Source organism: Aphelocoma coerulescens, assembly GCF_041296385.1.
Source record: "Aphelocoma coerulescens isolate FSJ_1873_10779 chromosome Z unlocalized genomic scaffold, UR_Acoe_1.0 ChrZ, whole genome shotgun sequence".
Lineage (NCBI taxonomy): Eukaryota > Metazoa > Chordata > Aves > Passeriformes > Corvidae > Aphelocoma > Aphelocoma coerulescens.
Window position 1 is genome coordinate 1,493,848 of NW_027184085.1, and position 27,150 is coordinate 1,520,997.

The 27,150-nt window shown below is 47.8% G+C and overlaps 1 protein-coding gene across 2 annotated transcripts in view; it reads left to right on the plus strand.

The window, feature by feature from the left end:
- The window catches only part of MYO5B (myosin VB), a 158,145-nt gene that overhangs the window by 35,840 nt on the left and 95,155 nt on the right, over positions 1 to 27,150 (plus strand). For both annotated transcript variants that reach the window (XM_069001860.1, XM_069001861.1), the window contains exons 4-10: positions 1,006 to 1,150; positions 15,140 to 15,296; positions 17,251 to 17,394; positions 18,806 to 18,887; positions 22,491 to 22,598; positions 24,633 to 24,742; positions 26,310 to 26,575. In XM_069001860.1, the coding sequence (XP_068857961.1) occupies positions 1,006 to 1,150; positions 15,140 to 15,296; positions 17,251 to 17,394; positions 18,806 to 18,887; positions 22,491 to 22,598; positions 24,633 to 24,742; positions 26,310 to 26,575 (1,012 nt within the window). The remainder of the gene's footprint in view (positions 1 to 1,005; positions 1,151 to 15,139; positions 15,297 to 17,250; positions 17,395 to 18,805; positions 18,888 to 22,490; positions 22,599 to 24,632; positions 24,743 to 26,309; positions 26,576 to 27,150) is intronic.

Here is a 27,150-nt window from a genome sequence, read left to right on the forward strand (position 1 = left end):
GGAGTGAGGACAGCCCTTCGGCTTGGTTTGCATCGCGGTTTTGGTGAGTAAGGGAAAACCGGCGTCTGACCTGAGCAGAACTGGGAAGCAAGCAGGCAGGAGCAGGGCTCAGAGGGTGAAGCAGCTTGGTCAATGTCCTGCAGGGGCAGGTGATGTGACAGTTACCGACCTTTGCCTTTTGTGGTGGGCTAAGTCACACTCCTGGTGTTTCCTACAAGCTGAGAGTTGCTGTGCTCCTGTAATTGGAGCATGCCTGAGCCCTGAACCTACTGGGCTGGGAGCACAACACCCGGCCAGGTGCTCCTGGAGCTCCACGCAGGAACAGCTGAGACCTGCCCAACCTGAAACTCCTCAGAGGTGCAGCTTTGTCAGCACCTGGATGCAGAGCAGCTCCCTGGAGCACACGGGGAGCACCACGCGTGGCTTGGCTTCTCATTAGCTCCCAGCTCACTGCCTCCTCCGGCGTGCCCAGAGCTGGAGAGGAGACAGACATTAAAGCCTCAGAGCAGGCTCTGGCATTCCTTTCCCGTGATTTGTGTATTTCAGTTTGATTTGGGTACGTTCTTTGTTAGGAGCTTTTACTTGCAACTCCAGCCAGGGAAAAGCCTGGGGTGTTTGTTTGGGTCTAGCAGAGCTTTGGTTGCACAGGAATTGCTTTTCTGTAATGCTGGCTCAGGCTGTGTTGATCTCTCCTCACCCCTCCTGCAAAGTCTGTCTTCACACAATGGAGATTATTATATGTTTTTGCTCTTCTCACCAGTTTTGTGCGTCTCCTCTGTAGATGTATGGGGGCTTACTGCCTTGCTATCAAAGCATAGACCTTTGAAGGAGATGCTGAGATAAGAATTACGAGCCCTTCCCCATTCACTGCTCACCTTTTTCTATTAACTATTGATCATTGTATTTTAAAAATCTTATTGAAGCAACTAACACAAGCCCTGAAAAGCCTGAAATATCGACCCCCTGCTTGGTTTCTGATGTACCTGCCTGTCTGTCTGCCCTAAGGTATCGTGCTGGTGGCCATCAACCCCTATGAGCAGCTGCCAATCTACGAGCAGGATGTCATCTATGCCTACAGTGGCCAGAACATGGGGGACATGGACCCCCACATCTTCGCCGTGGCTGAGGAAGCCTACAAGCAGATGGCCAGGTCAGTGGGGGCCCAGCCATGGGGGTTTGGGTCAAATGTGGGCAAAGATGCCATTAAATATTCCAGATACTCGATGAAAACAAAGCTGTGAAAGAGAGTATGCTGGAGTTCAGGTATTTCTAATGAATTCTGTTTAATGACTTCACCCCTGTATTGCACCCAGACTGCTGGGCTGATGGGGATCCCTGTGGTCCTCAGGAACTCAGGGGTTTGGAGGGGGATCCCTCTCTTGCTGCTGCTTGGATGAGTTTCCTGGAAGAAATTCAAACCACTCTGCAAGTGTCAATGTTTAATAGCTTGGAGGAAACCACATTTCAGATAATTTCGTGAGATAATCAGACTAAACCCAGAAGCTTATGTTAGTTGTTGTTTTATGGAGACACTGTGATTTTGAGTTAGGAGTGACTGGGAGATACTTGGAGATATTTATGGATCCCTCAAAACAGTGTCTTCACCAGATGGATATGGTGAGAGTTTTACTTTATTTATTTCTGTGCTTGTTGTGTTCCTGGGGATAGATGTAGGATTTTGTTCTTAACAAATAAGTCATGATTCAAAAGAGAATTGGAGAGGAAACTGGAAATTGTTATACCAGGGATCATTTTATTACAGTTGTCAGGACTCACACAGTGTGTCTATGTTTGCTTGTGGATTAGCTGAGATTTTTGTACAGCCCTGGCTTTTAATAGCAAGAGTAAGCATGGAACCATTTTCCAAAGGTTGCAGCCTGCTTTCTGCTGTGTCTGGGTTTCAGTGGTGAGTTAGGATGCATTTCTAATCAGAAATGAGCCAGAGTTCAGTCCAGAAATGCATCTGGAAGAGCACTGCCGTGGCCAGAGATCGGATGGATTATACCCAAACCGAGTCCAGCCTGCAATTCACTTCTGCAAGTGCTTGTGCTTTGGGCAAAACTGCTTTGAGAAGAGTTTAAGAATTTGGGGAGCTGCCTGTAGGAAGAGGAAGGCTTGGGATTTTGTCCTTGTGTAATTCCAGGCTGAGCAGCAAGCTGCATGGCTCTTTTTAGAAGATAAGATGGCTTTGTTGACCAGTGGGGGGACAGGATCCATGGGTTTTCCTGGGCAAGTGTCTGAAATACAAGGCAGAAACTCGCTTTTCTGCTGAAGTTTATGCTAGGGAAAACACAGTGTTCTCCCACATCCCTCAGTAATTTTGCAGGCAGTGGGCTAACAGACAGCTCTAGCCAACAATGCTTGTCTCTGCTTTCGTCCTTATCAGAATAAAGCTACTTTTGACAGCAACTCATAATTGATAACTGCTGTCTCTGGGTGCTTCAGACTGCTCTGTTTTCAAGGGGACAGGAAAATAACCACCTTCAGAGCTCTTAAGCAAGGTGCTCGATGCTCAGTGCTCCACTGGTGCTCTCTGTTTTGGGCTGTTATTATGGTAATTGCAGGCTTGGGTACAAAGGAGGGTTTCAGACTGGGCTGAGAGGAGATTGGGACATGGATTATAGGAATCTACTTGGTTATTTGAAGTGTGCCTTAAAATGTAGCACACTGAGTTTTAAATCTGAGAGCTCCTGGGTGGGTGTTGTGCCTTCTGCAGTTTGCTCCGATCTTTTCCCTCCTCGATGCTCCAAGGAGAGTGGTGGAGCTGTTGGAGGAGGGTGTGAGCAGGCATAGCCCCGAGGTGATAGATAAAGGGCACTGAACAGGACTTCTTTCTGCCTTTTTTTCAGCTGAAATGCTGACTCTGTGGGATGCCTCGTGTCTGCAGCTCAGCTTTAGTCCTTTGGGGCTAGGTGGGATATGGGTTGTTAAACATAAACTGGTCCAAAACCATCACTTGTTTTGCAGTTCAGCTTTTAAACAGTTGGATTATGTCTGGTGCATCCTTATAGATCAGGAATAAAATTCAAGCCTGCTGTCTCAGAAGGTCAAACTTGCAAGGTGATTGAGAGCAGGAAAACAGTCTGGCCAGTCTTCTGAGTTCTTGAATATTTCATCTCCATTAGTGGCCCAGAGCACGCGGGGAAAGCGCAGTGGAGGGGCTTGAATGGGATCGAGTGGATGGCAAGGGAAAAGGGCACAAAAATCTAAGACTCCCTGTTAAAAGAGAAAAATTGGAGGTAATTAGACTTTTATTTCTCTGAGCTTCTAGTGTGCCATGGCCATGTGGAGACAGGGTGCCAGGGCAGAGTGTAAGGCAGTGGGTGTGTGCAGGTGTTAGTGATGTGCTCCTGTGCTTCCTCGCTGCCTCGAGCTCGGTGCCCAGGAGATGGGACTGGAGGCACCTTCACAGGTGGCTGTGTGGCATCCTGTGTTTGCTTTTGTCCTGTCATCAGGAAGTGCCAATTTAAAAAAAAAAGGAAAAAAGAGCAGTGGGTGGGCTGTACAGAGAGGCTGCAGAGGGTGTGTAACACCACCTGATCCCTTTTTTGAGTCAAAATTGTTCACAAATCACCTGAACACCTACAATGGGTTCAGTGTGCATTAAAACTCCCATTTAAATATGAGCTTTTCACAAAGAGGATGTTTTTGCAGCACTTGCATGTGAAACAGCTTAAAAAAAAACCCAAACAAAAAGGGCAAGTGATTAAAATTCATATGTGACATCTTCTAATTTTTACAGTGATCAGCTCTTTAGAAACTCCCCAGATACCCAGTGTGGGACTAAACACACTCGATTCACTGAAACAGTGTTGTTTTAAACAAAGTGAGCAGCATGGAGTTAATTTGCTCCAAGTGCCGCTGGTGGAGGCGGTGGAGTCAAGTGTTAGGATGGTGGAAGGATGGCTCATTTAGTGATTGTTAATGGCTGTGGGGTTGGAAGCAGTGAGTACCTTGGGACACAGATTGCCTGCAGGGCAGTGCAGGCACCTCCTCTGGTCACGGTCCTGTCCTGGCGAGGTGCAGTGGGATTGGTGCCTTTTACCCTGCTGGGGGCTGCAGAAGGTGTTCACCCTCCTGGGAGCAGTCTGAAAGCTGTGCCATGGTCGAACGGAGAGCCAGCACAGCCTGATGTCCTGGCTGATTCTTGCTTTTCTCGAAGAGGAACAAAAGATCCCTTGTGTGTCCCCATCCCAGCTCTAATTTCTCTGTGTGTCATCGCTCTGGGCAGGAGCCTGGAGTCTGGCAGAAATTCCCTCTTGAAAACCTGCATTTCTGCTGCAGGCAGCCTGACCTGAGCAGCACATGTTTCACACTGCCCTGTGCTGGCACTGCCAAGGCCACATGTCCAGTGCTGGGGACAGCTCTGGGCCCCTCAGGACAAGAGAGACATTGAGGGGCTGGAGCGTGTCCAGGGCAGGGAACGGAGCTGGGAAGGGGCTGGAGCCCCAGGAGCGGCTGAGGGAGCTGGGAAAGGGGCTCAGGCTGGAGCAAAGGAGGCTCAGGGGGGACCTTGTGGCTCTGCACAAGTCCCTGACAGGAGGGGGCAGCCGGGGGGGTCGGGCTCTGCTCGCAGGGAACAGGGACAGGAGGAGAGGGAACGGCCCCAGGCTGGGCCAGGGGAGGCTCAGGTTGGACATGAGGAGGAATTTCCCCATGGAAAGGGCAGTCAGGCCTTGGCAGGGGCTGCCCAGGGAGATTTGGTGTCCCCATCCCTGGAGGTGTCCAAGGAGGCCTGGAGGTGGCACTCAGTGCTCTGGGCTGGTGACACAGTGGGGATTGGGACAGGTTGGACTCGATGGTCTTGGGAGGGCTTTTCCAACCTTAGAGATTCCATGATTCATGCTCTGACCCCTGTCCCTCTCTATGAATGTGACCCACTAGTTGTTGCCAACTCCATGGAGGAAGTTTGGATGGTGACAGTGCAACACCAGCTTCCCCCTGCCCACCTTTGGAAGCTTTAGGTATATTTTTAGTTAGATATTCTGGTCTGCAGCTCCATTTTAATTCTTCCCAGCTCGACTAGTCAGTATGGTCACCATGTTTTCATGTAATGCTGGGCTGAGTCTATTAGGAAAATCACTGCAGTGGATGACTTTCCTGTCTTTGGCCCCTGTCTCTTCCTTTTGTACCAGCTGGGTTGATTCTGGGCACAGGCCAGGAGTTGCTAGTCCAAGTAAGGTTTCTTAATGCTTTTGGGTATGGTGGTTTTTTTTTTTTTGGTTGGTTTTTGGTTTGGTTTGGTTTTGTTGTAGTTATTTTGTGGAGGTTTTTTTGGAGGTTTTTATTTATTGATTGAAATAAAAATCATGCATTATACTTAATAACATACAGAATTGAGCAGCACTAGGTGAGAGAGGCATGTGCTGTGGGCAATGGAGCAGAAGAATGGGCCCTCCAAAGGCTGTCAAACATGCCTCAAAAGCAGGGAGCAGGCAGCAGAGGTGATCTTTGCTCAAACCATAAATCAAAGATTGAAGGTATTGTCAACCCCTTCTGTGTGCTTTCCATTTAGCAGCTCTGGGTCTCGCTGTGGTAGGAACATCATCTCCCTTGTGTGGGCCCCTGAACTGGTGTAACATGGCAGAGCCCACATCAGGTAACGGACACAAAGGAAATCCAGTGTTCAGCTCTTACCACGGCAAAGATCTTGGGTAATAAAGGACTTGTGAAAGCCTCCTGAGAAGTGCATGAGAGGGTCAAGTGCCATGGGCTTTACTCACTGGGACATCCATCAGGCTGATGCTTTCACAGATGCATGCCTGCAAGGCTGTTCCATGTGGCCAGGCAAAAATATCTTGGGTCTGTTTCACATGCAATTGATAAATCTGATTGGCAGAACCCGGCAGAACCTGACAGAACCCAGCAGAACATCGTAATGTTCTGCCAGGAGCACGGAAGGGCTCTGCAGACCTTACCTGACCCTTGCAGAGTCAGTGGGAAGGTAATTGTCCTGGTGACCTGTTGGTTAGACTGGAGTTTCCTCCTTCCCAGCATGAGGATCTGCTCACAGCGTTGTTGATAGTTCTCGCAGAAGAAATGAAATAAGAAATGCAGGAGTGATTTGATAGATGAGTTTAACTTATGCATACCTTGTCTGAGCTGCAGCTCAGTGGGTACCAGATAACCCCTGGTGTCTGCAGTTTGAACCAGGCTCGGCATCTGTTGTGTAATTCCTGAATTACAAATTGTATGGAAATAGGGTGTCTCCTCCCTTCAGCCCCACTGCCCACATGCTGTTTCTGTCACCAAGTGCTCAAACACTTGGGCTGCAGACAGGTAACTCTGTTTAGCAGTGGCTTTCCATTTTTATTGGAAGTTAGTGCACCCAGGCTTTGCACTGCACTGTCAAAATCCCTGCTCCCTGCAGCCACAGGGGAAATGTCTGTGTCCTGCAGAGAGACAGTGCCACTGGGGCTGCCTGAGGTGACCACTGGTCTCATTTCTGCTGTGGGGGGCAATGCTGGTGCTGGAAAAGAGCAGAAATTGCAGCAACACGAGCAAATAGACTCAGGGAGGGGTACAGACACGGTGGGGGATGTCCTTTCATAGCATTTCGGATTTCAAGCTTTTACAGGAGGATTTAAAGCTGTACAAAGAGAGAGCAGATAGGAGTTAAAAGAGAGAGTAACCCCCGACAGAGATGCAAGAGGAATCAGACTGGCACAGTAAATAAGGCTGAATCCTGTGTTATATTAAAGGCAGGCAAGGGTTTAGTCTCCAGGGGAATGAGGCTGGGTTGGGGGCTTGCAGGGAGCTGTGGGGCTGAGCTGTGCTGCAGTTCACCAGGGCTGTGCAGCAGGGGTCATCCCAAAAATAAAGCTCTGGTCTAAAAAGGGGACCAGAAGAAAAACAACTCAAGGGCCTTGAATTTAGGAAGGTGCAAAACCGAGAGGGTTTTCTTCTGCTTAGAGTTAAAAGTGGGATAGGGATGAGTGGAACAGGTTTTGCAAGAGCTATCCCATAAACGTGCTGGTGCTGGTGTAAGACCTCAGGGATTGCTTTTCTTCTCCAGAGGTGATACACAGAAAAAAATAAATTGGGAGACACTCCAGGAAATGTTTCCCAAGGACTGGAGGAGAGACCTTCTGGTCTTACTTGCTGTGGGAGAGGACAGAGATGCTCTGGGGATAAGTGGCCAACTGATGAACTTTTTTTAAATGTAATTTTTTTTTTTTCTTTTTTGGCAATTTAGAATAAGGACTATGCTATTTGCTAGCAGATTTAATAATAAATAAGACATCCCTTATAGAAAAATCATAAATACTCATAAATGGGACAGAACTGGCATGGGAAAGCTTAAGGCAGAGAATGGCCAGTGCCTGACTGAAAATAATGAGTGTGTGTGTGTGTGAAATATCACTGACTGGGAAGGAGGGATAATAGCCTACATCAAACATGTGATCACTGCTGCGACGCAGGAGAACTGTTGGAGCTCTGAGGGGAGAAAGCTGTAACACCAAGTATCATCAAATATTCAAACCAGTATTTATGAGCAGCATAATTACATCAGAGCCCAAAGACTTGTGACTGGCCTTGCCCACCTTGCAGTCACTGCTTGCCACCCCACATCCTCAGTGAACTTCTGGAGGTGTCAGGATGGAGAACCCAGAGCATGGTTTCTGAAAATCCCTTTCTGGGCTTTTCCTAATATTCATCAACTGTAATTAATCAGATGGTAGTGTGGGAGTTTTCCAAGCGGCAGTGGCTTAGGATGGTGGAGGTGATGAAGTCTGTCAGAAGGACCTTCTTTCTGGGACAGGCACGGGGTGGAAAAACAACTGGCTTGTCCTCCTGGTGCTCCAAACCTGATCTGTTGGGGCAGCATCCCGTGATTCCTTCCTGTGTGTGATGCTTTCTGAGAGGATGCAGTCCCAAGCCTTCTCCCTCTGCAGTGCTCCAGCAGCTTGCAGGTGGCCTGGGCTGGAGCCAGGGATGCTCTGTGGTGTGATCCCGGCACAGAAAAGAGCATCAGGGTGCCAGAGAGCCACGGAAACTGGCCGGGTGTGTGTTTTGCTCTCATTGGGAACAGCACACAAAAGAATCGCTGACCTCGTTTCCGTGAGGCCGCGGAGCTTGTGTTCCTCCCCAACGGGGTGTGCAAAGCATCAGTCCTGCGAGAAGGTCGTCCTGCCTGCCTGCCCGCCCACGGGATGGGGGAAAGACTGGAGACAGCTCGGCATTTCGTACGAACTTGGAGCTGTGAGGATTTTCTGTGCTGTTGGAGGGGTGTTTCCAGCTGGCTGCATGAAACCTCTGGGGGAGAAGGGGCCTGCAGGAGTTCTCCAGCCTGGAGTGCTGGAGCACTGCATGCAAGCGCTCTGACCTCTGCAGAGACGCCGTGATGTGCGCCGTGGGACTTGGTCTCGGAGTTAGGAACGCGGATTGATGCGTGTTAAATAGTGTGGGACAGAGGGATCAGACCTGCCCTGCTGAGCTGGCAGTGACCCCTGTGCAGGAGAAGGTTAATGCTGCACCTTCCTGGTCTCCAGGCATCGTGCTGCAGGCTCATCCTTACCCATTTTGGGCCAAGGTGCTGCTTTTAGGGTTTTTCCCAGCAACTGAGACATTCAAGGCCATGTTTTCTCTCTGTGTCCTTGCTGAAACCCAGGGGTGTGTGAGCAAATGGGCTCCAAAGCTGCGCAGGGTGGACCCTGGCAAAGGCATCACCCCCTATGCATCTCAGAATCATAGAATATGCTGAGCTGGAAGGAACCCATCAGGATCATCAAGTTCAACTCAAGTCCACATCTTTGGAATCCAACTCTTTCTTTGTGACCAGGATGTATTTTGAAGCTCTGATGTGGGTGTAGGTTGTTGGTGAAAATAGTATTGTTTTCCCCCACTGGTATGTGGCACTGTATCAAAAGTTATCCCTATAAAAAAGAAGTTTTCTATGTTAAATATAGTTTTCTGTGTAAAAAAAAGAAGGCCCAAAAAAAGGTTGTATGGGGTAATCCATGCCATTTATGAAAGATACAGTGTGAAAAATGACCCAAATGAATGTGTAGCATGTGAAAATTTGTTCTTAGAGTGATGCTGGCTTCAGCAGCTGCAGCATAAAATGTGCATTTGCAGCTGATACTTGAAAATGCAAACAGAAAACAAGTCCTTAAACACTCTTGTTTGACTGGATGCAAAATACCTTCTTGGGTTTCTCTGAGGGAAAAGTGTAACTGCCCCTAAGTTGTGGTTTTCTATTTGCCTTGACTGTCAGTGCAAGGGATTCTAAAAACCCAAATTAGAGCCAACAAATAAAAGAAGCTGCTGCCACTATCAGCAGTGATGCTGCTCCAAATTCCAGTTATCCCACTGAAATGGGAACAGCTCCTGGCTTGGGAGACCGTTTCAGAGATGGCTTTTCTCTGTGTTACAACGGTGCAGCACTCTGATTTTCACCTCCAGGGTGCAACTTCTGTTTGTTCATTTGCAAGCAGAGTTGGACCATCTCAGTTATTCATCACTGTCGTTAGCACTTGAGGGATGCAAAACAGTGGTAATTAAATTATTGCATTTTTAAATATTTCTAGCAACACAATGCAGTGGCTTTGCTCATTCTCAGCCTTTGAAGCACTGTCAATAGAGAAATGCATCTTTTGTAGGTGTTCTCGTTGTGGTCAGGCTCAATTCAGACTGCAGTACTTAAAGGATTTTTAACCTTCAGATTGCTTTATGAACACTAATCCTCCAGGCAACCTGAAAGAAGTAGGTTAAATATGATTTCCATGGTGGAGAGACTTACTGACTCGTTCCACGATGCGGAGAATTAGTGTCAGATGTGGGATTAAAGCTGGAGTGACCCCTGACAATTATTCACCGGGTCTGGCTCTGCTTTCATTTATTCCAGATTCTTTTCCCTCTTGCAGAAGCTGTGTTTTTAGTGCAAGTGGTTTTGCTCCCGCTGCAGACACCAGGATGAAGTTGTGCAGTTAAGCTGCTTGTGCCAGTAGTGGTTTTCTGAAGGGATGACTATGAAGACACATCCTAGATGTTCCAGGTCCCTTCTCATGGGTTTGGGTTATTGCTTTCAAGAAAGCTGGCTTTGGAAAAATTCTGGCTGGTGATATATGTCTGGAGAGTATTTGAGGTATATTTGTCTTCAAATACTGTTTTCAAGTAGTGTTGCTGGAGGCTGAGGGTACTGGGTGTAAATATCTGCAGGTTGCCCCCTGTCTCTTCTGTCTCAGGCAGAGGCGCGGTGAGAACCATCCTTGGTTTCAAACCCCTTTTTATTGCCATGGCTCCACCATCCCCTTTTCTGAAATGAGGATTTTCCAGGGGTGTTCTGCCCTGGCTTAATTAGATAAAGTGATGGGAACTGCACATGGAAACACTGAGCAGTGCCACCTCTGGTTGCTCTGATTCAGCTGGAGAGCTGTGTCCAGCTGGGCAGCTTGTGGTGTGGATGCTTCTCCAGGCCTTTCCCAGGCTGTTTGGAGGCTCCTCTGAGGGCAGCAGTATTCTTTGCATTGCTGCAGGTGAAGGACTGCCTGCTTAAACGGGCAGGGAAATACATTCCCTTGATGTAAAGGCTGGTAATTAGCAGCCAATGCTAATCAGCAAAGGAATCTGAAGTGCCCTTTTTCTACATAGGCAACTGACTTTTTTTTTGCCTTGGGCAGCACCTTTAGATGTTGCCTTTAAAAAATTGTGTCTATTAGAATTTTAGAGTAGATATAAAGAAGGAAGTTTTACAGGCAGCCCAGAGCAGCTGTGGCTGCCTCATCCTTGGCAGTGTCCAAGGCTGAGTTGGATGGGGCTTGGAGCAACCTGGGATAGTGGAAGGTGTCCCTGTTCATGGCCTTTACTAGATGACCTGTAAAGGTCCTTCCCAACCCTAGCAATTCTACGATGCCATGACATTTTTCATGTGTTGTAAAAGCACCGGTGACTCCCCTCTTAGTTTTGCTGGGCTGGAGACCTCACCCATCTCTTACCGTGTGTGGTCTTGAGGGGCATTGGTTTTAAAATGGCAAATAGCTGCAAAAAGATGTGTTACCCACCTCCAGATCGGGGTGTTGATTTTCATCATGTGAGCTGTGTGGGGAGCGGAGCCTTGATGCTCTTTGTGGCAGCACAACAATCTGTGGTGGCAGCCCTGAGGTGCACAGGAGCCCCTCCAGCCCCAGGAAGAGATGGGACAGCACTGCCATGCTGCAGCAGAGGAGTATTCACCCAGAACACTTCATTTTATCCAGCTTTTATTCCATAATAATTTTCTTCTGTGTTGGCACTGCCAAAACGGAATGTATTTTAAGCAGCCGTGTTGCACACTGTGCCTGCACAGTGGCCAAACATTTCAGTATCTTTTATTCCACACGGAACACAAACACCTCCTGCCTGTCTTTAACCATTTCTGCTGCCTGAGCATCCTGTTCGCTGCCAGCTGCTCTGTGGGGTTCATCGATCTTCCCCTGCTGGCACCAGCAGTTGGTTAACTTGTACACTGAAGAAGGGAAAGGCTCTACAGCCTTTATTCCTGAAGGCTTTTATTCCTGAAGGCTTTTATTCCTGAAGGCTTTTATTCCTGAAGTTGGGAAATAAATGTCTGAACATGCATTATCCACCTAAAAAGCCCAGAAGAGACACGTTACTGCAAATGCAGGAGGTTGAGGGGCCTGCTAAGAGCAGCTTTCTTTTCATTTTATGTTATTAATATAATCCAGAAGATTTTTGTGCCACGGAGAGTCCACCTGGCCCGTTTCATATTGCAGCACATCAGCCATTAGGGCAAATTCTTGAGAAACTCTGGAAAAATGGGACCTGGCAGAGTGGCTGCAATAGCAGTAAATTGTGTTGGCCATGTTTTTATCACTAGGCTCAGTGTGTTTTGGCAAATGTCTGTTTTAAACAGAGACAAGACAGAGGGAGGAATAAAGCACTCAGAATGCCACTTAAGGGCATTTTTCTGATGAGATCTGAAGCCCAGGGGAACTGTGGGTCTGGGTTTGTCCTTGGCTGGGCTCTCGGATGGGCTGGTCTCTGCCTTCTCCAGCCTGGCCCACCCCAATAGCTGATAATGGAGAAGTTATGGAAGAGATCAAAACTGGTAACAAGAAGTCATAATTGAGAATCTTAAATAGAAAAAAAATGGGTTACCAAATACTGCCTTGCAGCATGCTGTCTGGATGCCACGTAATGCATCTTTTGAGATTTTGGCCTCGTTTAGCTGAAGACTCACTCCCAGACTGGTGGAGCTTTTATCTTCTGGCTTTAAGAGAAAAGTGGCAGGGAAATGTTATCTGAAATGTTCTGCTTGGGCCATACCTGTCATGCAGAGAAGGGTAGGAAACAATAACTCTGAAGTAACTTTTAGGCCAGCGTAGCTCTTAAGCCATGCCAACTTTGCATTTGCAGGGCTCCTTTTGCAGGCATTTTGGTTGTCACCTCTCCCTTCTGCTTCTCCCTCACCTCTGACTGCAGACAGCCTGTTCATCCACCCTTGCAGCCCATTCTGAGGCCTCTGTCTGCCCCCTCCTTGGAAGCTGGCAGCAGGAGTTGTATCTGTTGGATCCTGCTGATGGCCAGTGTGGGATTTCACTGATGGAGCTCAGCAGGAGGTTGTCCTTGGGTCCCTGAACCATGGCTCCATTAAGGCTGGAAAAGGCCTCTAAGATCAAGTCCAGCTGTCAGCCAGCACCACCACCACGTTCACCACAACCATGTCCTCAAGTGCCACATCCACACTTTGTTTGAACGCTTCCAAGCATGGGGACCCCATCACTTCCAGCAGCCTGTGCTGGAGTTTGACAGCCCTTTCCATGCAGAAATTTTTCCATATATACAATCTAAGCCTTTCTTCCCTGGCACAACCTGAGGCTGTTTCCTCTTGACCTTTCACTTGTTACCTGGAAGGAGAGACTGACAACCCACGTCACTGGAGATGATCAAAGCAGGGCAGAAGCTTCAAACAGAGTTCCATCAGAGGAAAACCATGACAGCCATCAGCTGTCCCAGGACCTGCTGCTGTGGGTTCATCCAGCTCCCTTCTGGGGCTGGTGCTGAGTTTCCCTTCCCCTCTGTGGAGCTGGCACTGTTTTTCCTCTGCTGGGTGCCCGTGCCTGGTGGCTCGTGCTGCCAGGAGAGGCTTGTTGCACACCTGTGGAAGTCCAAAGGTGTGAGACTGGCACATTGGCAGTCCCATGCCTGGATCCTGCCAGCTGGCTGTGGGAGAGCCTCGCTGGCTTTGCCAAGGCCTGCTGAGGGCACGATGCTGTGACTTAGCAAGACCAGGCTGTCCCCACCCGGGCTCAGTCACCAGGAACACGGGCTCTGGGATGTTGGCTGCCTGGCTGAGGGTGTGCTCCACTCACAGCGCATGTTTCTGCATTGCTGCCTGATTGCTGGGGTGGCTGGAGGCTCCTCTTGCCTCCCTGTTGGTTGGTACCCGGGAGAATTTGCTGGCTAGGGGACGGATTAAGACACACTTTGTGAATTGGTGTCTGAAAAATAAGGAGAGCTGGAAATTATCTCATCAGTCCTCTGCTGCTGAAAGTGTCTCAAAGTTTGCACCAAAACGTTACATGTGACTTGGCTGAGATTTTTTTCTCAAACCAATTACCTTGAGCCTAGAAGGAATTAAGATGTTCATGCCTGACAGTGGAGGGAAGTAATGGGGTGGTGTGTTTTTGTTGGAAGTGTAAAAGTGGTATATGGCAATCATTTAGCCTCTGTCCTCATCTCCCACTGGTATAAACTTGAACTGAGTATCTTAAATTGAAATGTGTTTTAATGGTGTTTCCTGATGTCAGGAGAACTGCAAGGTATAAATTTATTGTTGTACTTGTGTATGGGATTTGCTGTGCCTGCTTTCAGCTGTGGTTTGTGAAAGCCAGGGCAGACTCTGGGAAGCTTAAGTTGATCTTACTTAAAAACACACTCAATTACGTCCTTACAGCTTACCCAAGAGCTCGGGCATTTTGGGAGCTTATAGCAAATCCTGCAGTGAAAACTCTGCCCTTCCCAAAGTCTGCAGACAAATTGCAGAGGTGCTGGGTTAGCTGTGTGCTGATGATGCCCCAGGGAGTGAATCCCACTGCAGCAGAGGCGCTCGGTCCTGGAGCCAGCAAGTCTTTTCCTGGAGGGATGTAGTTCTGAAAATGAGCTCCTTTTACTGCCTTGGCCCTTCCTTTGCCTTGCAGCTCAAGCACGTTAAACAGATTAATTATTGGGACGTATCTGGTGAGGATCATGCTGGGAAGGACTGGGCATTTCATGGTGACTTGTGCAAGGGGTTTTGTGTGAATGATTAATTTTGCAAGTGGAAAAAGGCATTTGGCTGAGTTTGTGCTCTGTGCAAGGCTCAAGAGCTGCATGAGATGGTGCCACTCTCAGCTTCTCTGTGCAAAGTCCCATGCCCTGGAGGTATCTGGTGAAGTACCTCTGCACTGTAATCAGTGACTTCACAATGTCACAGGATTTAGGGATGAGTAGCTGGTGTGAGTCTGATGTCAGAGACATGCTTTGTGTTGTTATTGTTGTCAAAGTTTAACCAGATGTCGGGAGTTGTGTGAAAATACTGATGTTCCTATAATTGCATAGAGAATCAAGGGACTTGTGTGTCCTAATTTTAGGGTGCTGGATTTTACAACTTCAGTATTTTTAACATGTTTTGAGTGTAGAAGAATCTTTCTGGGTAACTGTGTTTTAAAAGTGAGTTTCATGAGTTGACTGTGTTTTAATGAGCAAAATCTCAAATGCTTGAGTGAAGGAGTTGGGGGGGAAAACTAAATACACAGTATTAGGAACTGATATTCAGCCAATGCCTGTTAAAAGTTCTCCAGACAAATGTGCAGCAGCAGAGGCTGGGTGTTGTGGTGTGTAAGAAATGGGCTTCCCAGAGTCTCAGGGGGAAGGAGGCAGCAGTGCTTCATGCAGGGACTCAGCTCCTTCTGTCTCTGCATGCCTCTGGAGGTGTTCTGGAGATATTCAGTGTCCTGTGTGTTTTCTCTGGGAAGTGTCACAGTTGTGTATTATTCACTGTTGCTTTCGTAGTCCAGAAGAAATTCAGTGTCTGTAAGGTAGGTGGTGGCAGGGTGAGCCACCAGCGACATGGGAGGAGGGTGCAAACAGCTGACAAGAAAATGGATTAACTCACAGAATTTTAACTTTTATTAACTTTGCTGCTCTGGCTCCCCAGGGAAGAGAAGAACCAGTCCATCATTGTGAGTGGGGAGTCGGGGGCAGGCAAGACGGTCTCTGCCAAATACGCCATGCGCTTCTTTGCCACCGTCGGGGGCTCTGCCAGTGAGACCAACATCGAAGCCAAAGTCCTGGCCTCCAGCCCCATCATGGAGGTAAGAGCGGCACCATTTCCTTTGTCCTGCTTGCAGTGGTCACTGTGTCCCTCCGTAAGTCACAAGTACAGTGAGAACTGCTGGTGGCTTGCGAGACAGGTCTGATTTACAGCACCGCAGCATCCTGGAGCTGGACTGAAATGCAGAAATGCACTGATGGCCCCCGTTTAGGCCACCTCAATTGCACTTGCATTTGATGGTCTTAAAGCTGAGCCTGAGTATCCCCAGCACAGCTCCAGGAGCTGGGCTTTGATGGGACTCCATAGTGGAGCACCCAGGCAGTGCAGCCAGCACTGTTAGTGTTTTATCATCTTCTTCCTCCTTTGTCACTGCGTGGTGCCCCCTAATCTCCTTCTTTTATTGTACAAACATAGAATAGGAAAGAAAGGGATTAACTGATTTGAGACATTTCAGTGCATTTATTTTTGTTAGTTTTCTGTTGCTATCAGTCACGTATTGGCATCTTCCCCCAGGCAGCAGCAACAGGACGAAATGACATAGTCTCAAGCTGTGCCCAGGGAGGCTCAGGTTGGACATTAGAAGGAATTTCTTCATGGAAAGAGTGGTCAGGCATTGGAAGGGGCTGCCCAGGGAGGTGGTGGAATGCCTTTCCCTGGAGGTGTCCAGGGAATGACTGGACATGGCACTCAGTGCACTGGTCTGGTGACATGGTGGGGGTCAAGCACAGGTTGGAGTCAATCATCTTGGAGGGATTTTCTAACCTAATTGATAGGGGAATAACGAGTCCCATTACAGGGAAATCCTGCTCTGAAGGAAAATAATTCTTCTTATAGATTCGAAAGAAAGGGAAAAAGCAGCTTTGTTTCCTTTCACTGAGGCCAGATGCTGAAAATAAATGTCAGAGTGCCTAAACCCCATGTTCCAAGTAGATTTTGGAGTCATGAAGTGCCTTCAGTTGATTTGGGCTTTTCCAAAGTCCATGAAGCACTTCAGACTCGTGTGATTTTCTTTCCAAGGCAGGAGCCAGCAGTGCTGCTTTATTGGAGTGTGGTGTTGTCCTGTGCTTAACCTTAGGTTTGGCTCAGCCTTTAAGGAGGCTTCCCATCATGGTACCTTGTGCCAAATTGTCTGATAGGCACAGAGGTGATGGCTGATCTGGGGTGAGACCCAGCCTGACAGGCAGCACGTGTGGTCTGACACCCTGCTGCCTGATGGGGGTGAGCTGGGGTGTCCAAACCAGTGATAGTGCAGGTGAGCAGTAAGAAAAGCCAGTAGGTGTGTGGCTGATGGGGTAAACTCACTGATTTTCTGCAGGTTTACTCCTGGTAAACCCGCTAGTTTACTCCTGTCCTCACCCATCTCCTCTGCCTCTGTGAAATGTAGCTGCACTACCAGGGGGCACTTAAAACCATCCAAGAAAAAAATTCATAGCGCACACCATTCTTCTGTATGACCCCAGAATTTTATTGCTCTAATTTTCCTGCCTGTGTTCAGTTCTGGCTGTAATTTCTAAGTGCTGAGGCCAGGCAACCTGCCTGTCTTTATTGGAAATTGATGAGAACATTGCCTATGCAGAAGAAAAACATAAAAGAAAACTGCCTGGTTTGCAGAAAAACCCTGAGTCAAATGTGCTTGGGGGGAAGGAGACCTGTCCAGGGAAGCTGCTGGTGTTGACTCTGAACAAAGGTGGGAGCATCCTATAAGGTGGCACTGGAGTGTTGAGGCTGTTGGTATGTAGATGATTTACTTACTGTACAAGTACTCGTTGCTGTTTATGTGCATTTTTCTTCCATAAAAACCCTGGAGATGCCACATTTTCAGTGAAGAGTCCTCCCCAAAGTCACACTGTTGCTCTGCCTTCTGCATCTGGGAAGGGGTTTTCCTCAAATTCTTCTGTAACTGTTTATATAACACTGATTGCAAATTGAAGTGCTTAAAAATAAATCAGAAATTCAATTAAAATTTAATTTTTAATTTTGCTTTTTTAATGCAGGCCATTGGAAATGCTAAAACAACAAGGAATGACAACAGCAGCCGCTTTGGGAAATACATTCAGATTGGCTTTGATAAAAGATTCCACATCATTGGTGCCAACATGAGGACATATCTGCTGGAAAAATCTCGGGTTGTATTTCAGGTGAGGAATTGTGGGGCTTTCTCTTTTTTTTTTTTACCTTTTGGGCGCTCTGTTCCAGGAATTCAATAGTCTGGGTCTTTTCTGTGGATTAAAAAAAAAAAAAAAGTCCAAAATCTTTTTACAAGTAGAACCACAGAATCAGTGAGGTCAGAAGTGACCTTTAAGACCATCGAGTCCAACCATCCCCCAGCACTGCCAAACCCATCACAGAATCATCATCATTGAATGGTTTGGGTGGGAAGGGACCTTAAAGATCACCTCATCCCACCCCCTGCCATGGGCAGGGACACCTTCCATTCTCCCAGGTTGCTCCAAGCCCCATCCAACCTGGCCTTGGACAGGGATCCAGGGGCAGCCACAGCTTCTCTGGGTATCCTGTGCCAGGGCCTCACCACCCTCACAGCCGTGATTTTTTTCCTGATACCTAACCTAAACCTACCCTCTGTCAATGGGAAGCCATTCCTCCTTGTCCTGTCCCTCCTTGCTCTTGTACAAAGTCCCTCTCTGTCTTCCTTGTGATCACATCCCCAGGTGCCACATCCACGCGGCTTTTAAACTCCTCCATGGACGGGGACTCCACCACTGCCCTGGGCAGCTGGGCCAGGGCTGGACAACCCTTTCCATGAAGAAATTGTTCCTAATATCCAACCTAAACCTCCCCTGGCACAGCTTGAGGCTGTTTCCTCTTGTCCTGTTGCTTTCTTGGTGGACACAGCTTCCAGATGTGTCTTTCAGACTCAGTCTTGGAGTTCTTTATGGTTCCAACATGATGACCCTCATCCTGAGCTAAGGTGTACCTGGGAGACTTGTTGGATAAAGAGCCAGGGAGAACAAATTGTAGGCAGCAGTGTTCAGTTTTGAAGACTAAAGAGGGACAGGAGAGTGGCTGAGAAGGCTGATGTCTCTGCCACAGCACATCCCTTGGGTTTCTTGGAGAGGCTTTATAGGAGAGCTTTCTTGGTTTGTGCTTGGGATGTAGCTCAGAAGCACCTGCAAAAATTATGTCCTTACACACAAAAAAAAAGTGCCCCAACTACAAAAATCCTAAAAAATTGACAACTTTGAGAAGCTGTGAAGAGTAAACCACCTTCTTTTATATTACTGTGGGTTTGCAGCTCAGTGCTTGCTGCCTCATTTAGCCTGGTTATTCCAGAGAGGAATAAGAGGTGGAAGGTAATACAGAACTATTTCCTTTCTTTGCCAGATGGGTAATGTATGTTGGTCAGGCTTGGCACCTCCTTCCTCCCAGGTGGCAAGGAAAAATCTTTGTGTTGGTGTCACTGACAGGGTCTTGGTGGTGGGAAGCAGGGGACGGGACCAGGGTGGTCCTGGGCTCAGGGGGCAGCAGTCTGAGGGTGGGAGCAGTGCTGTGATCTCTCTGTGCCTCTGGTAACTCGGCGTTTCCCCGCAGGCAGAGGACGAGCGCAACTACCACATCTTCTATCAGCTCTGTGCCTCCGCAAGCCTACCAGAATTCAAAGACCTTGGACTCAGTAAGTGCTGTGCTCCGGTGGCTGCTGCCTGGGTCTGAGGGCAGCAGGAGAATGTGGTGGGGTTAGAAATGCAGGTCACTGCTGAGGCCTTGTGTGCCTGTGCAGTGGGAGGAGGGGAGGAGATGAGCTTGAAGGGCTTCTGCTCCTGGGTGGAGCACAGGTTTGCTCATCCCATCACCAGGGATGTGGCAGCTTGGGTGAGGGTGGGCAGGCCCTGGCACAGAGTGCCCAGAGCAGCTGTGGCTGCCCCTGGATCCCTGGCAGTGTCCAAGGCCAGGTTGGACAGGGCTTGGAGCAGCCTGGGACAGTGGAAGGTGTCCCTTTAAGGTCACTTCCAACCCAAACTATTTTGGGATTCCAGGATTCTGTAAAAATTGGCAGCAGAGCTGCAGTGAAACTACATGCTGTGGTAGATGCCAGCTGATGCAGGGAAATGATGTGTTAATATTGTACCAAGCTTGCATAAGGTGTGTATTTTAAATGTGAGTGTGGGCTGACCTGGCCGGTGTCTTGGCAGGGGAGTGGTTGTGTCCTTTGAATTCATTATTATTTTTTTTTTTTAAAGGTTAACTCCTGGAATGGGTTGGGTTTTTCCCCCAGGATTTGCAGCAAAACCTCTGTTAAGCACCTGATTCAGAGGGTTTGCACTTGCAGCAGGGGATGCAGGGATATATTTTAATTATTCTTTTATCTTGAGTATTTGCTGTTGCTTAGAGAGAAAAGCAAGGCTTAAACCAGGCTTTTTACCTGGTTTAAATAGTGAGCAAGGCAGGTTCTGATCCCACCATAGGGTGTTGCAGAAGTTTCCATCCAGACTACAGAGGAATGGCAGATGAAGAGAGGGGACTTCAGTTTCTAGGTAATCCTGAGCATGTCTTAATGGCCTTTTGGGTCACTGTAGGCACATTGCCCACACAGAACACACATCACTTCGACACTTTCAAGAGTTTCTGCCATGGTTATATGCTTCATTTTTAAAAACATACCCTTGGTAAAAATGATCTCTGCTGGCATCTTAAAATTCAGACACAAATTATTTCAGCACAGCCTGGGAGATGAGTTGACATGTGAGAGCTCCAGCCGTGAAACCACTGCTCTCTTCTTGGGAATATGTGGATCAGGGGAAAAAACAGTCTTACTCATCACAGCTCTCTGAAAGCATCATCTGTGTTTGTGGTGACTGGTAGGAGTGGAGGCTGAGAGGCCTTTGCTGTCCTGGTGCATCACCCAGGACATGTTTGTGCTGTTGTGACTGTGGCTCTCAGCTTCAGCATCTCAGGGATGAATGTGTAATAGCCACAGCTGGCAGTGCAGGAGGAGTGGGTGCCAGGGCCATTAGCCTTCCAGGAATGGAATTACCCTTCTTGGGTAATTTCTAACCAAAATTTGGTGTCAGTGCATGTCAGTCTCTAGCTGCTCTGCTGTGTCACAGCAGGCACAGGTATCCACTGTGTACTGGAAAAGAAGCAGTTCTTTCCAAAGGTAAATGTGTGTGTCCTTGGTGTTTCCTGCCCTCTCACCTTGCAATAGCTGAAAAATGCCTCCCCAAAGTGTTCTGGTGGCTGTCAGATGTGGGGCTACTCACAGGCTTGGTGGGGACAGGGATGTGGGTCCGTGAGCTGCTCTGCTGGTGTGACGCAGGTTCTGCCTTGGCCTGTGGAATTGCAGGTGCTGGGCAGTGGTCTGTGAGTGCAGAGGTGCACAATTCACTTATTTCTCTTTCTTTTGAGTGATGTTTTTCATTTCCAGCTTTGCCTTGGATTTACAGGCCTGTATGAAGATGACTAGTTTGAGCTCAGATTTATTTCCTCGTGTGAGCTGTACTTACTGTCAACCTTGTCTTCCCAAGGCTTATACAAAACAAGCGATGTCTTGATGTGAAAGTCCACTTTTTATTACTCATGGAGGAGGATGTATATTTTTCCATATAAAAAACAGGAGCTGTTGCTTCTCCTTTGGGTCTTGCACATACAAAGAACTGTTGTTACTTCCTTTTATGTTGCAAGATGCTGGGAAACAAAAAGAGTCTCTAAACATACATGAGCGCAGCAGAGCAAACCAGTGTTGGCTTCAGTCAGAGTGATCTTAAAGGCTTAATTTTAAACTAGAAAGTAAATATTTGACTTTAAATGGTGATGTGCAATGCAAGTGCCTTTTGAAGTGTGGTGTCTAGCTTAATGATGCCTGGGCAATGGTGCAAGGCAGGAATGCGTTTTATTTGTTTGCAATGAATCAAAGGGTTTGTGTGGTTGTTAAAATAATTACAGGGACCTTGAAATACAGAGATTGGAGTCAGTTATACCAGGGATGACTTGAGGCAGAAAGAGATCCCAGTGTGGATGTTTAAAATTGAAAGCTGATGTCCTGGTCCCATCAGCCACCACCGGCCCCAGCTGCATCTTGCAGGATGATGTGCAGCAGCATCAAGCTGTGAGTGTGATGTACTCCACCATGGGCTGGATGAGCACCTGTTGTGCTAGGGGACCAGGAGGGACATTGTCTGCCTGACCCCAATCAGCATTTTCTGCCCCTTGTTCCCGATGCTCCAGCAATGAGCAGAAATACCGAAACCTCTGGGTCGCAGGGCTTTGTGTGCCAGAAAGAAGTAACTGTTTTTCTTTATAGCCTGAAAGTACAGCTAATGCAGAAGCCTGTGGGAGGCCTGGGAAGGGATGGGGAGCTTCTGGTGGCAGTTTGAGTCAAAAAAAGTGCAAATTGCAGTGATTTTAAAGGCTACCACTAGGCTGGTGTGGAACACACAGTAGGCTTTTTCTCTATATTCATGATGCTTGGGAAATATGTTTGTGTGTGTTAAGGAGTGGGTTTTGGCAAATGACTCCTACTCAGTTCAAAACAGGCTGAGGCTGGTGCTGAGAACTGATTCTGGGTGGGGTGGGGAGGCTGTTCAGGGGCTGGGCTCCCCCAGCCCTCGCAGGGGACAATCTGTGGCTCTGCTGGGGCTCAGCCAGCAGCCTTGGGCGCACATCTTATGGCTCTGGGCTTCGTGTGGGGCCTTGTTTTAAGGAGGGGAATTACATGTGCAGCTTTTTTAAGTGGACATAAATCCTGCGATCTCTTCTTGTTGTATTTGCGTTGGAAATGCCTCTCAGTCTCCACAGGATTTATAGGTGTCATCCTGGAGTAACTTTGCTAAAGCACAGGTGTTTGTAATGCAGGCACTGAGAGGCGTTCGCCATTCCCTTTGCTCCCAAGGCCTAAGGCTTTATGAAGAAAAGGCGTTAAAATTTCTAAATTACTCATGGATATGTAAAACAGGACAAGGAATTATTGAAAGTAGTCACCTCAGTGTTTGGAATGGTCTTTCCCCCATGCGATAGAGCTGTTACTAGAATCCCAAACACACCACAGCACTGCCCTGATGGGACTTGCTGTGCATGGGGAAGAGGTTTCACCACTGCATGAAGCAGCTCCTGTCACTTACTGAGGTTCTGCTTCATCCATTCCCAAGCAAACTGTGGTTCAAAGGAGACAGGTGCCCTTCAGGGCTGTGGGACAGGGAGCATCCCAGTGCATGTTCTGGGGAGTGGCTGCAGTGGGGGAGTGCTGCTTGCTGATACATATCTCCTCTTTCTTCTCTCCTAGCGTGCGCAGAAGACTTTTTCTACACTTCTCAGGGAGGTGACACGTCCATCGATGGCGTGGATGATGCTGATGACTTTGAGAAAACGAGGCATGCCTTCACCCTGCTCGGTAAGGGGTTGCTCTGCTTGAAGCCTGCCCAGCAGAAGTCTCTTGCAATTGTTTTCAGTGTTTTGCCTGAATTATAACGTTCCTGTTGACCTAGCTGGCTTTGCTTTGTTCTTTAGTAGGAGCTACAGAAGTGTTTCTAGCATCTGTCTGTGAAGCAGCAGTGAAATGGAGAAGGACACAGAATTTAAGAGAAACTTAAACCATTCTGAAGTCAAAGCAGGGCTGCAGTATTGACTTGCTATTTTTTACCCTGTTTACGAGCAGGAGAAGAGCTATTACTCTGCAGTTCAGTCTGTGTTGTGGTTGAAGGTGATGTCACTTCTTGGATCACAGCATTGTACCGAGTAGCTGATTCCTGGAAATAATGAGCTGAGTACACCCTGCTGTGCAGAGACCACATCTACATGGCAGCTGCAGAATCTGTGCCTGTGACCAGCCCCCGTGCTGGCAGCAGGGGAGCAGAGCTGCACCCTGCCTGCAGCAGGGCTCTTTGAAAGGAAAAACTATCTTGAGAGGAAAACTTGCCCAGTTTATTTATATTTATCTGAAACCAAGTTTGTAAGTCCTGGTCAGTCTCTGTGCCCCTTGGTTCCATTTCACTGGCTGGGAGAGGAGCTCATGATGTTCACAGCTGGCTGTGGAATTTCTTGACCTACCGTGCCTGCAGTGAGTGTGGGGACTCACTACAAGCTGTAGAACTGCAGTTGTTTCCCCCAAATTTTTCCTCTTTGTGTTTTAGATGGGCTCAATCTCTTTCTCTTTGGTGACTTGTCTTTACCCTACTCTTGTTCAGCTTGTGTGACTTCTGTTAATTACCCAAAAAACGTGATTCCTGTTTGCTCCAAACTTGCCCACAGGACTGTAATCCCCAGGGAACTCTCTCCCCATCCCCTTGGCATTTGTAGTCTCTCTTTGGTCCCCTTCTCTGCCTCCCCAGGCAGCTCCCCTGTCTCCTTGTTGGCCCCTGAGAAGCACTGTGACAGCATCTTCCTCTGGGGCCAGTTTGATGATGATTTTCTGTTCTTCACGTGCTCCTCTGTCTCTGCTTTTCTTCATTTTTCTTCAGTGTTCCCCAGCTCTGCTTTTGTTCAGGGCCTGGTGAAATTTCTACTAGAGTTTACAGTCTTGCTTTTCTGTGTGTAACAAGGAGAAGTCAAATTTATCTGCAAATCCCCAATCCGAGGTAGGCTAAACTCCAATTAAGAGTTCCAAGTAAGAGCAGAGCATTGCTCCTTTTGGTAACCTTGAAACATTTCTCACTGTGCTGATAACAGAAAAGTCCCGAGAGAGAGAAGGGGAAGCTCTGGATAATTCAGAAACCAGCAGGTGATGTCTCAGACCTTGGGTGGATAATTAGGACACCAGCCTTGAGCACAAAAGGGACACAGAAACCCCTCTGGGATGTAAAAAAAATGCAAGATACGGCAAGAAGGCCATGAGCACGCTGCTGCTGAGCAAAGCTCCTGCTGGAAATGCCTGTAAACCCTGCCAGAAAAATAGATAAAGCAATATATAAAAAAAATACATAAAGCAATAACATCTTACACCCCCAGTAAAGATCCACAACACGTAGCTCTTGTCGAGACACTGGGGATGGTAAGACAAAGCTCCCCATCAGCTCCCTGGTGGCTTGCTGCATCCAGCTGTGCCACCAGTGTGGAGGCATTGTGCATTGTGTGCAGGGCTTTAATTTTCCCTTCTGTTTGTGGGATGCTGACAATAAGTTGTAATTTCTGTGCTTTGGTTGTCAGCAGACTGCGATCACAGACGAGCAACTCCTTGTTCTGTGAAAGCTGCAGAGCCCCTATAGCTCTGATCCTGTTTGAACACTGTGGAGCAGCATCCTCGGTTTTGTGTGCATTAAACCCATCTGTGTTAAAATTGAGAGTTCATGGTGTATTTATTGGAAGAAGCCTCATGGTTCTGAAAACCAATTGCCTGGGAAGGAAATCGAACACTGCAAGTGCCTGCAAATAAACTTAAAATTGTGTTTCATTTTCTGTTGTGACAATCAGCTATCAATTGTTCCCATAGGAGTGAAGGAGTCTCATCAGATGATCATTTTTAGGATAATTGCTGCCATTCTGCACCTGGGAAACTTGGAAATCCAAGGGGAACGAGATGGGGAAGCCTGCAGTGTGTCGGTAGGTCACCCTCAGGAGTGGGGCACGTGGGGATCTTGATATGCTCAGGAGTCAGGCTGTGTTCATGTGTTGAGCTTCACAGCAGTGTCCTTTGGTAGAAAGCCCTTTTCCTCCTAGTTTTCTTTACCTTTTTTTGAAAACGCATCACAATTTCCTAGTTGCTTTGTTTGTCCTGGGAGATAATGCATTGTTCCTGCTCTCTAGCCAGCCTGCAAGCAAGATCCTTCAAAGATTGCTTACATCCCTTACATCCCAACCCACCTTTAACTCTTCCTGCTTCCTTAGAACACCCAGTGCAGGGTGTTGGGGAATGGTGACGCTGATGGTGACACCAGCACGACCTGTGATGCTTTACAACCATTTTCCTCCAGGCAAAGCCACAGAGCTGCTGTTTGTAACATGGCCAAAGGAGCACTGCACAGTTAATTAGCAAAAATAAATAACACTAAAGATGCCTTGGAGGCAGTTTTTCTGTTTCTGTGTTTGTTCAGAGGTGGGGAAAAATAAAGCAATTATATGGAAAATACTGTCCTGTAAATTATCATTGCATCCCAGGCTGGGCTGTTTGTTCCTAATTAAAGTCTTAAAAGGGTTCTGCACACGCTTTAGTGTTACCCTTGAGATAATGTGGTGTTCAATGAGTGAGATGCTGGGGGTAATTTACTTGATATTTGGCAATATGGATATGTGAAAGCTGCCTGCTTCAACAATGCTGAGTTCTGTTAATGAAGTTCATATTGTTTAATTACTTTCAAATGTGATTGCAAGGTATTAAATCAGTTCTGTTACAACCTTGACTCTGTGGTCAAAAAGGTAACGTCACAATAAAACATCTTAGAATTCTTGTAAAATGCACTTTTTTTCCTCAAACCCAGCCAACATTTCTAAGTACTCTTATCTAACTGGAAACAATGAACTTCCTCTAGATATGTATTAATACATAGAGGAAAATTGTTTTCTCATTGTCCAAAAGGCAGTGCCTGCTACTGAGCATAATAGAGACTCAGAGCTGCTTTGTCTTAATTTGAGAGGGGGGGAAAATACATTGCGATAAAGAAAATGAAGTTCAGATTTCCTTTTATTAATTGTGCGAAGCCTAAGCCCTTCTGGTAATGCACAATTTATCACTCTGTTGTTCAGAATGGAGTTACTTTGTAAAAGGCACAGTGTCATGGCCTACCCTAAGCTTTAGTTTGAGGCATAATCAGGGTTGCTCTGAGGGAGAGTGTAGCTGCAGCTCAAGGAGGAGTGAAGTGGAGAATGCTTTTTTCTGTGGAAATCTGCTCTTTGTGAAAGCTGAGAGCTCAAGGATAACCAGAGCAGGGCCAAGCCTTGGCCAAACCACTGTCCAGAGCTCCGTGTGAGCTGTCCCACCCCTGTCCATGAGGACTAGCACAGCAGGATCGGTGTCACTGCTTTCCTATTCCTGTCACCCCCAGAGAGACACAGTTTTCCCTAGTTATAGATATAAAAAGCTGCTATTGCACAGATCTGTGAACTTGGGTGTTAAAATGCCAGTTTGGGGTGTCACCAGCCTGCTGAATTTGCTTCTGGTCTCCCCCCCCAGAGCGAGGACGAGCACCTGAGCAACTTCTGCGGCCTGCTGGGCGTGGAGCACAGCCAGATGCAGCACTGGCTCTGCCACCGCAAGCTCGTCACCACGGCCGAGACCTACGTGAAGAGCATGTCCCTGCACCAGGTGGTGAACGCCAGGAATGCCCTGGCCAAGCACATCTATGCCCAGCTCTTCAACTGGATCGTGCAGCACATCAACAAGGCCCTGCACACCACTGTGAAGCAGCACTCCTTCATCGGTGTGCTCGACATCTATGGGTAGGCACCTCCTCAGCTGTCCAGGCTGCTCAAGGAGTCCTTTAGAACTTGTCTTCCCCTTCTTGCACGGCACACTTGGCCTTGGCTGGTGGCAGGTGATGGGAATACTAGAAAGGAGCACAAGAAAAGTACTGTGTATTTTGCAGTTTTGATCCTCCTGCAGAGTGTGCAGCCTTCGAAATGGTGCACGCAGGTCTGTGTGAGCACTGGGTTCTGGGGTTTACCTCCCACGCCCTTCCCATCTGGGGTTTCTATCTCCTGTACTGTTTAAAACAACCTTAAAGATGAGCTAGGGTAAAAGTCCTGCTGTGGACACCACAGACTGCCAGGTCTTGCTGTGGGGTTTGAGGACACTACTTTGCTTCTTCAGCTGTGAAACCACAGCTACAGGGTGCTGGTGCAGTGAGAGATTTCAGAGGAGCTTGGGAACCCGTGGTGGGGATGTAAGGTGCAAAAAGCTCTTGCAAGGCTTGCAGCCTGCACCCTCAGGGGCAATGAGCTGCTTTAAAATTGTTCTGGGTACCAGTTACTGCCCGGTTTGTCATCCTGGAGCTTGAGTGGTGGTAGAAGAGGGA